The 13993-nt window shown below is 41.2% G+C and overlaps 1 protein-coding gene across 1 annotated transcript in view; it reads right to left on the minus strand.

Annotated features, from left to right (window-relative positions):
- The window catches only part of oca2 (oculocutaneous albinism II), a 42954-nt gene extending 31573 nt beyond the window's left edge, over positions 1–11381 (minus strand). The window contains exons 1-10 of the mRNA XM_056378840.1: positions 11136–11381; positions 8155–8250; positions 7073–7264; positions 6910–6967; positions 6450–6522; positions 5957–6114; positions 5776–5858; positions 3687–3840; positions 1212–1283; positions 171–236 (exon numbers count right to left, since the gene is read on the minus strand). Of these exons, the coding sequence (XP_056234815.1) occupies positions 171–236; positions 1212–1283; positions 3687–3840; positions 5776–5858; positions 5957–6114; positions 6450–6522; positions 6910–6967; positions 7073–7264; positions 8155–8250; positions 11136–11377 (1194 nt within the window). The 5' untranslated portion in view covers positions 11378–11381. The remainder of the gene's footprint in view (positions 1–170; positions 237–1211; positions 1284–3686; positions 3841–5775; positions 5859–5956; positions 6115–6449; positions 6523–6909; positions 6968–7072; positions 7265–8154; positions 8251–11135) is intronic.
- Positions 11382–13993: the final 2612 nt, after the last annotated feature.

Raw genomic sequence — 13993 nt, forward strand, 5'->3', positions numbered from 1 at the left:
GAAGAAAAGGCATAAATTGAAGTTAAGACGTCAGACTGAGACGTAAAAACTCCCAGAAATATGAAAATAAAGATTTTTCTGTGTGAAATCTTGAAAACTACTCTGTCCCCAAAAGAGATTTGTTGAGTAAATGAACATACAAGCAACATCTTTGACTTTATGAGTCTCACCATGCCGAACAGGAGAGCCAGTGTCTCATAATCGATCCACTCCACCACAGTAACCAGACTGGGTCGCTGTGGACGGAGACAGAGAACATCATCAACATTTAACACGATTTGACAGCGAGTTTATGATCAGATCTGTGAGGAAAAGGCAAAAAGGAAAAGTCAAGAGTCAATAAATTAGTGTCAAACACATAAAACTCTGGGTGAGATCAGGAAAAATGTAATTTCCAGCACAGAACCAAACGTTCTGCCAAGTTTATACACTGTATTTGTTGTAACTGTATCGGAGCGGTGCTTCAGATGCGATTGGTCTTTCTCCACAGGAAACATTTTGAGTTGTTATTGCAGGAAAAGCACAGGTGCAAACAACAACATAAACGATGGCCCTGCTCCACTGAAGTGTCTCAAACTGGAACACATAATTAGTGTTATTAATTACACCTGTGCTTTCCCTGCCTGGGTTAGGACTTTGAAAACTATTTTCCAAGATGTGATATTTCACTGACTTTTGAACCAAGCATTATGCACCTGACTTTTCCAGTTTATCTTAGATTATAAACGCTGTTAAAGTAACATTTTCAGTTTCTTTACAGACATCTGTAACTGAAAAAACTGGGCTTTGATTTTATTTGTGGGAGACAGAAGTTTGTAAACAACATGTTGACAACAACGAAACATGGCAGCCATTTTGATTCCATTGATTAGGAACCACAACCAGAAAGAAGTTAGCTAAAAACCCAGCCTTGTTCAACATGCAAATCATATGATATGACTGAATACTGCCATCGGAAAAAGATGTATCAGAAGCAAAGATATTTTCACAGTTAATGTTAGCGTTACTTGTCCAATTAAACCTACTTCCAATTAGCTAGGTTAGCTAGCTAACTACCAGCTGTTAAACTCACTTTCCTGCTAATTTCAATCTGATTATCAACTAATATTTTGACAAAAATATATAATTAAGATTAAATAAGTATTTCTAGGAATCACTTTATCATTCTTTTTTACACAGCTCACTAAACTAGGAGAGGAAAAGAGACTTACATCACCGATGATAGCCAGAGCAGCTAAGGCTGCTAAAGAGCCCAACATGGCGGCCAGAGTACGATGCACAATCTGAAAATCCAAACAAGAATCAAATGTAATTTCTCTGAATTGAAGAAAGCTAGTATTTAAATATTATAACTTTGATATAGTTATAAATAAACTCACTCTCTCTCACTCATACAAATACAACATTTCAAACAAGCTAATGTTACAGTGGGTCAAACTCCTTATTTACCTTTGGTTGAGTGACATTTTTAAATTTAAAAAGACAATTCCAAAAAATCTAAGTGAGTCAAGTAAATCTTGTTGAGGCTTGTGCTCCACCAGGTCTATGCTGATATGTCACTTTCATCTGTGTCAAGAAGCACAGAGCTTCAAGGAGATATTACACACAAATCCACGATGCACTTCAGAGCCGCTCTCCTCCACCAGGCTCCATCTCTACTCTCATGTATGACGCATCCCATTATTGAAAATTGAGGCCTGTGATAAGCATGGATGGGTTATCAGAAAGCCGGGCTGCTCCTCTGACATTTATTCCTTTGCAATAGATTGCAGGAAAGTAGGTCACTTTATGTATATTGGCAAATACTGAGGCTAATGAACCAGCAGGGATCTGCGGCCCTTACCTTAAATTATTACAATTATTAAGTAATAAACTAATTCCATGTAAGGCAGCTTTATTGGAAGGCTTATTCTGTATGTCACATGTTAATTCTGTCAAAACAGTCATTGTCTTTAACACATATTAACCTTGCTGAATCATTCAACACTAAACTGCATCTCATCACTCAAAATAATAATAATTCATACAGTCTGCAGACTTTCAGACACTTCTTTGTCTGAATAAACCTGATAATGGATGTCTATGAACAGCAGCATCCAGTTTTTGTCAAGAATGACAAAACACTTTCTCAGACCTCTCCTACAGCATTTCACTGGAGTGTCCATTAAAATAAGAAAACTGGCGCCCAATTACTAACAGACTGACAGATTCCTTTCTTTAAAAGTTATCGTACAGAAAAATCACAACATCTTAAATGTGAGAGAAAGAGTTTGTGCTCGCTCATTAAGAGTCGTGTGTCAGGTTCTTATCAGACTGAAATTTAACTGTGAGCAACAAATCTTCTCTTGAGGGGAAGTGAGACATTCGCAGAGGGAGACTGGACAGAGTCGGATGACACGCCGCTGATGTCTGAATAACCACGCACTGCATGGACCCGTCCGGAGCACAGACACGGCGGCGTTGACCCCTGACGAGTTCACACTTTGAAATCACACTCAGGCAGATTAACCTGTCTGATTAAAACCAAACACTGACTGGGATAAATGAGAGTTACAGACGTACAGTACGTTGCTATGCTGCAGTAGGAAAGCTTGAAGCCGCTTCCTGTTTACGACATAGCGCTCTGTGTTTACTGTCTGCCATTTGTGGCACACGACTCTCTGCTATTTATCCCACAATGCAGTGCGTCACCTTTTAAAGATCCAATGATGACGTAAAATGACAACTTCTCATAAGTATCCGAGGGCATGGTATTGATAATTTAGCTTTCACTATTAAGAAAAAATAGAGCTTCGAGACGAGTTAGTTAGCATTTTATCACTTCTGTGTTCGTCATCCAGCAGTCTGTGGGTTTGGTGAATGGGTTTTGGGTTAGATGACTGAAACAAGTTTTGTTTTGTGACATAAAATACGTCAGTCGTGATTTCTTTAAGCTTTCACCTCTCTTAAAAAAGGCCAGTTGCTAACGAGTGGTATATGAGACTACAGAGGATGTCGAGGACGTTTAAAGAGCCAAACATGAAAATAAGATCGTTTCACGGGTCCGTTTCAATATCCTCGTTGGGTTTATACTCGCAGAGGAAAGGCTTTTGTACAAGAGGTAAATCAAAACTACAAGTTGAAGTTTAGCGCAGTGACAAAAGTCATGTGACCACGTTGTAGTTCGATTGTAGCCTAACATTAGCTCTTTACTTCTGGCGATTGTATTTAGGCTTCAAATATCATAAAAAGTGGTGTTTATTTGTGAAGACTATCCTGCTGAACAAAAGTTTTGTTTGTCGCAGATCTTATTTTCTGCAGTAATCAAAAAGCCTGTAAAAATCCCAAAACCAGGGCCTTCAAAAATACACACATCATACATCGGCAGTCTATGAGGGGTGGGGGTTAACAAAGGGTCAGGTGTCCTGCCCTAACACAGGGGTGAGAGAGGAGTCAATCAAGCACAGTCTCTACAGGCAGGAGAAGTTTCATGAAGTAAAACAAACACCTGTTCTGTGCTGATTGATTCAAGTTTCCCAGTAAGTCCTGACAGTGCGACAGTATGCACATAAAGAAACCAGGATCCTGACACTGAAGCATCTAAATTCTGAATCCAGCCATGTTGCACATTTCCCACTGTGCAGCAGAGACTGAACACAAACTCGTTCGTCATCCGCAGAAAAGCGTGAGCATCACGGGCCATTTACCTCAAAGATGATTAGAACGTAGACCCCGGCCAGGATGATTCCGGCGATGGCCACCTGTGTCTCCACGCTGACGAACAGCGACTGGTGGGTCATGGACAGAGGCACTACCTCATCATCCTGCAGGAAAGCCTGAATGGTGATGACGATGGGGTCACTGTGCAGCGGAGGAAACAGCAGGAAGGTAAAACAGATGTGGGTGTTTATCTTTCATGACGCATAAGCATTCCCATACATACAGAAAATGTCAGAAAATCTGTCACGTAATATTTGCAACTTTGTTGAGGTTAGCGGCAGAGACAAAATACCGTATTGTCTCCCAAGAAAAGAACAATAATGAATCATGCCGTGGCATTATGCAACATAAATTGCAAGGCATTACATTTAAGGAAGAAAAAGGAGAACTGGAGATGTTGAGCACATGGAGGCGAGTGTTTTTCTTTATCACCAGGGGGCCTCAGTGGGGAGTTAGTTCTCATGTCTTTTGTTAAGCATTTTCTGTCAATTAAGCAACTTTTAAATGATTTATGGTACCTACAAATATACTGTGTAACATGCATTTAATTTTTTGTGGTGTTGATCCTTAATTCTGATTGTTCCTTTGAAATTTGCTTCATGTGTGCCGTTGCTACGACAGCCCTTCTATCGCATTTCTATTGTGTTTACAAAAAAGCTGCACAAAGCTGGTCTCTGGTGCATGATTACTGTGTTGGATTGCATTATAATATACAGCTATTCATGTTTATATGTAAACACCTCCCCAGAGTTATTAATGTTTTCTAAGATTATCTAAGATTATCTCAAAATAACGGTCTATGACAGTTTTAATGTGAGGGCCTTTCAACATTAGCTAAAAAAAGGGAAAACATACCGACTTTCAGGCTTAAAGGGCCAATGTGTAGGATTTATCTAGCAGTGGTTTGTCCATTCAGGGCTACTGTAGAAACACGGCAGGCTCCTCCACATGTAGATATGAAGCGCTCATTCTAAGCTAAAGAACAATTCTTAGTGTATATATGATATATAATCATTATTTTTCCATTTCTGCCAATAGTTCCCCCCTAAATCCTACACACTGGTCCTTTAATCCAGCGGTCCCCAACCTTTTTTGCGCCACGGACCAGTTTAATGTCGGACGATATTTTCACGGACCGGCCTTTAAAGTGTGGCGGATAAATACAACAAAATAAAATGATAAGACCAACACAAAAACTGTGGTATTTTGTAAATATAATAATAAACCTGAATCCACTGTGTACTTGTATGTAACTTTATTAGCAGCGTCCTCCTGACATGCGCCAAAAACGTAATAAGAGTAACATCCTCTCTGCCCCCTAACGCTCTCTGGTCGCTATGGTAACGCTTAAACGTGCCTTCAAAATAAGATACACCACAAAAAACAAATATAAAGTACATGAAAAATGTACCAATTCTACCACTATTCTTCACCAATAGTGAATGGCTTTTTAGCCTTAGCATTTTTACTCATTTTGCTAGCTTGTGGGTTTAATATTAGCGTTAATGTATCACGTGACCGAGACAAGTATCTTGACATGTGTCAAGAGTGAGTCACGTGAGTCATAGACGGATGTAACGGAGAGAATTCGAGTCATTTTTCAAAATAAAACATTGTTCAGACTTGGATAATAAATAAAATGGAAATAATGTAAGTTATTTATTCTTTCTGTGCGGACCGGTACCAGTCCGGAGCCCGGGGGTTGGGGACCTCTGCTTTAATCCATTCGGTTTGTGTAAAAGTAAATCCTGGTGCATTTACCCGTTTAGTTAATTTTGTTTGGAGTGAAAGCTGTCAATCAATTTACTTTGATTTATGATGAAATACCTGCAGAGCTAATGACTTCCCCGCCAGCTGCAGCCTACTTTGTGTGAGCGCTAAAAAGCAGATGTTAGAATGAGACTAAACTTAAAATGGTCACTGTGAGCGTGTTAGCATGCTGATGTTAGCATTTAGCTCAACGCACTGTGGACTTCGCTTTGTTTTGAAATAATACCTCTGAGGAAAGAGTGAAATAAAATATAAATCTGAGTTGAGAAAATTAAAAGAATGAATAAACCTCATCATTTTTAGTACCTGCTGACCATCTCAAAGGTTTTTGTCATCAGTATCTGGTCACTTCGTTCACCGTGTAGAGGAATGGTCCAGTTATGAATCACCTGCTCACAAACAGCACAATAAATGATGAGTTAGCTTTTCACTGACCAACGCGTCACAGAAGACGATGCAGCGACACCCATCACCTGGATGCTCTCACCTGCTGAGTCCTCCTCCTGCGCGGTCCCGGCTGCTCGGCCTGCTCCACCTGGATCAGGATGTACTCCTGGTTGGTGAGGTCGATCATCCCTCCCGTGAAGGGGCCTCCCACCTGGAGCTTCAGCAGGGCGTTGTCCCGGAAGTCCGTCAGGTTCATTGCTGTGGGAAGCGGATCGTCAAGAGAAAAATGCAGATATGTTGACAGCTGAGTGGACAGCTTCTTTTTGGAGCTGACATTTAGGAATAAGTAATCCTCATAAACCGGGCACTGATCCTCGTGTTTTTAAAACCACTGTAAAGAAAATAGGATCCTCTCTTGTTGAATGTGCCTGAATGATGTTACCACTCAAATTAATGCAGCATTCACTGATTAAATCCTAATAGAGACTGTTGTGGGATAAAAAACACAGCTGCACCTTCTTGGACACTTCTTCTTGTTTTTAATTTAATGGCATAATCTGAAATACCAAAATAACGCAGCAGGGAAAGGATACAGAAACTGTCTGTGGAAGAGACCGCCAGCATCCTCCAGGGGTTGTCCCGATCCGGATACATGCTGAAGAACAGCTGAAACCACAAGAGTTTATTTCATTATTATACATTCAACATATGATTCAGTCTGTCCAGACAGTTCTTACTACAGACAGAGATGCTGAGTAAATAAGAATATATGTGTATATCCATTGTGCGGTGGGTCATTTTGTGTAAATGTTGTGTGTGTAAGAGTAGTAGACTTTCTGTGAGCTAGTGCTATAGATACTCAAGTGTATTTTTTAATTTGAAAGCTAAGCTAAGCTAAGCTAAGCTAACCCTCTCCTGACTCAGTGGGTGAGATGGGAAGATTGATACCGTTCTGGTATGTGTGCAGAATGGTTTCATTATATTGTTTTATATTATAAACATATTTCCCACAGAGTTGAACTATTTCTTTCTAATGTAAACTCATCCACTTACACTGCACAGAACAACAATAGTGAAGATAGTGGCAATTTTGGAGACTTTGAAGCAGCATCTGAAAAACAAAATAAAAGATTGTAAATAGGACGGTGGTCAGTTTGACAGAGGTCAGAATTCCCATGAGGGGTCACATGTATAAAAGCAACCTGCAGGCTCTCACTTCATACTGCTGGTGAGTCTGAAGTTGAGGTTGTCCAGAGGGTCGCTCTTCTCCGAGGAGCTGGAGCGGGAAAGGGAAAGGCTGGTGACCTCGCTGCCCAGTCGATACCTCCTCTCCAGGTCCAGGGCGCTGTTGTCCCAGGGCTCTTCTCCTCCAACAAAGCTGGGGTCATGTAGGGTCATGTAGGTTATACTGGAAAACGAATAATCATTGTCAATCAATCGCCTGGGCATCAACCGCTATAGTTTCAGTGATGGAAACAAACACGGGACTGGAATTAAGGACACGAGCTGCGATGTAAGCTCTGAAACACGTCTGTGAGAGAGAAGAAACCTGTAATCACAGTGTCACACGCTTTGTGCAAGTGTAAGAAGGCTTGTACAGCGATGTTATAAATTGAACCATTTCATTAAACAACACTGCGAGCATGTTCAGATTCATGACTAATATCAAATATTAAAACTGAAATGCATAATCTCCAGTCAGACGACACTAGATAACCTCAAAGAAAAACAGCTGATCTGTGATCTGTACTGAAGTCAGTCAAAATACCTCAGTGAAGATCAAATACACAGAAGTGTCAAGATTATATAGATAAATGTATAAATGATGAAATAAATATAAATAATGCACAAAATATGTATATGACAAACATGCATTAAAAAGTAAAATGTGAAAATTGAATGAGTTGAATTGAAACCATTCTGCGCACACACACACACACACACACACACACACACACACACACACACTCACATACACGAAAAACAAATAAGCATATTTCCCACAGTGTTGAACCATTTCTTTAACAGTAATGAAATATATGTAAAATAATATGGCTTCTATTATAATTACTCATCTCATCCAACTGAACTCAACTGCTAAGTAGCTAGCTAGTAGCTACTACCCTTGTAGCATGCTAGCTTAATCTAAGAGGCTGGTCACATGTTACTTTCTGGACAAAAAGTGACGTTATGAAATAAACATGTCAACAAACAAACTAACAATGATTTTGAAACAAATACAAATTTGAAAAAAAAAAAAAAAGGATTTTTTAATGTGACGCGTGAGAAACGACTCACCTGTCATCTTGAGAGAATCTCAGCAGAGGCGACCGCTCTGACAGGTTGGCTGAATTAGTCTTTCCTCTGAGAATATTAACCACGCTGAAACTGTGTCTGGAACAAAATACAAAGGAACACAATGAGTTAAAAAAAAAACAAAGCAATGAACTCTGACCCCAGTGGTGAAGCCCCCAGCTGGCACATCCCAGCCGTCACTCACCAGTTAAAGCAGTTTACCAGACCCTTTCTCAGCCTGCAGGTGAGCAGCTGGTGACCTGACACCTGAGGAGATCATTACAGTGTCTGTGCTCACCCTGCTGCTGCCCTGCGTCCCTGAGGATCCTGCAGGCTGCGGCCCTCAGGAGCCTCGCAGCTGGGTCTCACTCACACATGTGCAGCACATATACATTTAAAGCTGCTGTTTTTTAGGATTTATTTACTTTACCCCCCCCCCAGCTAATCTGATAATCTTGAGTGGCTTTTACTCCCGGCCTGTCAAAGGGTTTCACTCTCTTCTGCAGCATTTTTGCATTTCTGCTTTGTATTAGTTCTATTTCTTCAAAAGTTTTCAATCGTTTATGAGCATCTTGGTGTTTTGAGACATTTTTTTTACAGGTGATGATTCAAGGATTCTTAAGGCCTCACTATTGTTGTTCTGCGTTTATCTGGTGAGTCTGGCAGGCGTCGCCAACATGCTGCAGACAGCAGGCGGCTGGATGCTTTGAATCGAGGGGTGTTGGATAAAGGAGTAGATTACATTAGGGAACTCTGCCGCATTAATCCTTTGCAATTCTCTTATACAACTATAAAGAGATTTACCGTGTGTCTACAACTGTTTTCTGCCTTCTTCCTTCCCTGACACGGGTCTGATCTGTCGCCTGGATGTGACTCTGCAGAGGAGGCTCACAAACTGAAGCCAGGTCTTTTCAGGACACACAATAATGACCAACAGGAAATAGGTTATAATTTGCACAACTTATTATTTTTCACCTTTTGCTATTTTACATGCGGCTTTATAATATGATGTTAATTTCTATTTTTGTCATCTTGGCTTTATTAAGATCCTTTATGAAGTTGTTTTACAGTCGATGGAGGCGACTAAACCTCCATCGACTGATATACATTTGGGGGTTTTTGGCCACTTGGGGGCAGCAGAAAACTGTAAACAACACTGACATATTATCACTTTTTAAATTTATATTGTGAACGTGTTAGGCAGGAGTTGTGTTACCGGCCACTTGCTCAGTACTCGCTCTCTTTCAGCTGATTCCTGACACAAATAATTGTCTGTTTAATTCTCCACTTTGTTCACCGGCTTCTCTCTGACTTTGTGTGTCTGCTGTTCGCTGCTGGACAGGCAGTGCACAGTGTGAACACACATTACGTCGCACGCTGTGAAACCAAAGTAATGAGCTAAAAGATGCTGGAAACTCAGAGTAACTACAGAGTTGGATGAAAAGTCTTAGTTTGACACAATGATCGACCCCGCTCACATTACACAGAGTTATTGGACACATTGCTGATGTCAAAATACTGATTATAGCAGCTTCAAAGTCTAAAGTTGAAACCTCAAAACGAAACCATTACATTCTCTCCTGGTTTCAAATAAAAGTTTCTCCAATTCTGAAGCAGAGTCTGAATCTTTGATGCCTTCACATTATTTTGCCATTTTCAAATAATTGGTTCAAATCTATGAATCAAATCTATACATCATTATGTCTGTGTTCAAACATCCTTTAGTTCAGTCCTTTTTTATTATTATTATTATTATTATTATGATTAAACAGGAAGCTACATGCAACAGGTCAACTGTCTTTTTCATGAATCTCTCCGTTAAGTATTTGTTGTGTGATTGTTAAATGTCACGTCTTACACACTGTCCTATAACGTATTTGTCCTTGCAAACTCATCTCCTTGTTTAATGTGTGCACGGAGCCAAAGGAGACATGCAAGTATCAGCTGTAGTACAGTCATGTGCAACTTTGACTGAGTTCATGAAATAAAAACAATTCCCCAGTTAAATCCCAATAACGTCACAGCCACGGGCTTGAGATTAGCAGCCTCTTGAGTGACTGAGATACACACCCACAGCCACACACACTTCAACTCTGTCTGTGTGTGCGAATGTCTGCTGGTTTTCCACATATGCTCATACATTCCCTGGAAGATTTGACCACCGCAGCCCGTGTAATATGATTCTGCACGTGTGGTTCGCATTCTTTGAACTGGTGTTATGTCTTTTTTCCCCAGAAAACCCAGTGACGAGAGAGAACGAGGGCTAATCCTTCATCGGCACATGAGGAAAACCTGTAGCATGTAGACAGCAGAGCTTTAAACACAAACACTGAACCGACCAAAACAAAGATCATTAAAGCGCGGCCACAGAGTGATCTTTTCTATCCTTTATTAAACCTGGAGCCTCAGTGGACGTGAGCTCTGATTATCTGATGCCATTTCAATTTTTGAGAAGAACTTTAGATTTATATTTTCAGATTCAAGGTTAAATATTCAGTAGAAATAACAGAATATTCACGAGGTTAATCTCAAACTGCATGAGCTCTGACAAAGAGGCCGGGCGTGAGGAGGCAGACTCTAAACGTACAGTATCTAACCCTGTTAAAGACCCGAAACCACAGTCAATTATTTCCCACAATCATTTTCCACAAACAGCTAAAAGAAAAACCACACAGAGCGTCCTGTCGCCATAGAAACACACCAGCGTAACAAATGTTTGAGAAACATCTGCTAAAAAACTACAGTGACAAACTATTCAAGGAAATGATTTTAGTCTTTTTATAAACCAACGTGTTCATTCATGACCCATTTTTAAATATTTACTTTATCAGTAGGAACTAAAGTTTTGGCCAAAATATTTAGTTATTTCTTTCTTTAGCTTTTCAAGGCTGCCTCTTCGTTAGTCTAGTGACCCACTGATATTTAACTCGCCTCTACAGCAGCTCTCCTCGAATAATGCTTGAGTGAAAGAACAACAGTCATACCCGTCCTCCTGTCGAACAGGGACGAAGCCCTCGCTGTGGAGGACGCACTGTCCCGAGGGCAGCACTGCAGACTGCTGGAGCTTCTGGGTGTCTCTCCTCTCTGAGATGCCCTGCAGCAGACGGAGCTCCCCGAAGTTCCCCGCCACGGCCTCTGGTGACCTCAGGCTGCTCCGGCCCTGGTGACCCTGGGCCGAAGTCTGAGACATCTCAATCTCCAGGTTGCTTTTGTTCTCCAGATACATGGTGAGAGCGCTGCAGGGGACAGGAAGTTCACAGTGGGTTCACCTGAGCTGAAAACAGCTGCTGCAGCTGCTGCTAACAATACAAGAGTGTCACGATGGCTGGAAATACAGAAGCCAAACGCAGACAAACAAAGGTGTAAGTTGAAAAAGATGCTTTTAATAAGAGAAAGAAAAAACTTACAAAAAAGAAAAACAATCCGAACAACCAGGTGAGAAAACATCTCGGCATCAGGAAGAAAACAAACTGGAGGATTTCAACAGACTGAGACTAAACAGACACAAGGGAGGCACAGGTGATCCAACACAGGTGTAACACACAAAGGAGGGAAACAGGACAAAGACAGGAAGTAACCTAACATGAGACACAAAAGAGGATTTCAAAATAAAACAGGAAATAAAACAAAAGTTCAAACATAAAGTGTCCATCTGGGCAAACCGCGACAATGAGCGGCTAGATTGAACCAAAGCAGTAAAGTAGAGGCTGGAACACCAAAAACAATGAGCTGAAATAGGATAAAAGTCTGTGTTTAATCACTATGAACGACGCCTTGCACACATGAGAATATTAAGTGTAGGAGCTTTAAAGTTGCAGCGGTGACCTTCTCATGTGTACGCTGTCGTCTTGATGACTCACCTCATTAAAAATGTGTTGGCTTTTATAACTTTTCACATGAACTGAATCGCAATTATATCATTAAGTATTAAATGAGCGCTGACTCAGAGCGTGGGAGGAGTCTGGTCGGCTGCAGCACAGGCCTGTCGTCCTTTACTGCTGATTGAGCCACAGACACAAAGTTCACAGTTACAGTGTGAACTACACACTTTACCCCAAAGCCGATTTTTAATTGACATCCTTTGTAATGTAAATCCATCCCTTGTGGTTCTACAGTAACACAGAGGGAAGTCGACGTGCACCAGAACAGCTGAGTGACCCTCGCGGCGTGAGGTCAGTGTGTGAGGTCAGCTGCAGCAGACATGTGGTCCTCATCCACACGAAGGCCGCATGAATTCGACGGGATTATTGCTCACATGAAAGGCAACGGGAACTCACATGTGACGTGTGAGCTATAATGAACAATAATAGCTCTTTGAGAGGGTGAGACTGCAGTCCTGTCAGGGCCTCAGTGCACAGTTGAATAACTGCCCCTCGGGGCAATTTGCAGCGAGATTTCCAGGAAAAAGAAAAAAAAAATCGCTTGGAAGCAAACCGTCTCACATTGCATTCTCATTTGGTCGATTGTTGATATCAAAATGTTGATTAAAGCAGTTTTAAAGTGGAACTTGCACAATCTATAATACAGCACATATACAGTATAATCCACTTCCACTTATTTATCGTCTATAGAAACAAAAAAGAAGTTTTTCAGTGATACATGATTCATTTTTTGTCAGAGCGCTGACTCGTGTCACTTAGTTTTATTCTGTCTCACATAACATCCTTGTCCAATGCATGTGATGCGCCTCATCAGAGAGAAGAATGATCCTTTTTATAAGACATCCCGCCTGTGGGCTGTGTGTGACGACAAAGACAAACTGCTTTCTTAATTTTCCCTCCCTTGTTCACAGCAATTAAGAACTCAAGATAAATGTCTCTCAAGAAATCCATGAGACGAAGAGAAACCCGCAGTAACAGGAGGTTAACCACCACAACCACGTACGAGACTGTAACAGAAGGATTATATGTGGCAGGTGTTTGCCACATTTACACACATTTTAATTTGAATTTGAATTTTCACAGTCAGGTTGTGTCTAAATTCATCAGATACCCGTTTACACATTTATTTCTATATCAGTGGAACGAAAGGGATTTTTACAAAAGCCACCGTGTTACTGTACAGCAGTGTTAGGACTTAATGCCTAAACCCAGTAAAACAAAGCCCACCAGTGTAATACAGTAGTGCAAATCCACTCCGCACAGAAAGCAAAGCAGCTGAGGCAAATGTCAGGTGATAACTTAGAAATTAAATTAAAGCTTTTATTTTGGCGACAAAAGGAGACAAAGGTGAAAGTCTGCAGACTTACCTCGGCAAGAGTTGATTTATATGACAGTGATGATGATGAGAAGGATGATGAAGACAAGGACAACGATGGTGATGATGATAAAGTTTGTGATGTTAAAGGATGAACATCCAACAGTGATTCACGCTGACAATCCTGTACAGATGTTGTTACAGATGCTGGGAGCGTCTCCCTCTGACTTTTGTTTTGCTGTTGGTACTTGAGCACAGTGTGGTGGAGGACGAGAGAGGCCGAGGTGTTTCTTCTCCTCTGCTGTGCTCCTCCAGCGAAGGAGGGAGATGTTCCTGAGCAGCCTGGGTCTGCAGGAGCTGAGGAGGTGGGGGGTGGGGGGTGGGGGGGGGGGGGGGGGGTGGGAGGGGGGAGTGGCACAGTTTTCCTCTCCACTAATAGCAGCTTAACAGAAAACTTTCCCATTCAATCACTCGCTCTCCTTTTTACAACCAAACTACCCTTTCTGCTAAACCGCCTCCTCCAGTTACGACAGTTTCCGGAACTAAACAAATACGAGTTTACGTCTGTCACATTTTGTGATTTGACATTGACGTTGACCTTTCTGGGCGGGAGAGCTGTCAAATACAAACCACTGACCCTAACTCA

Source organism: Seriola aureovittata, chromosome 6 (genome assembly GCF_021018895.1).
Source record: "Seriola aureovittata isolate HTS-2021-v1 ecotype China chromosome 6, ASM2101889v1, whole genome shotgun sequence".
NCBI classification, from domain to species: Eukaryota; Metazoa; Chordata; class Actinopteri; order Carangiformes; family Carangidae; genus Seriola; species Seriola aureovittata.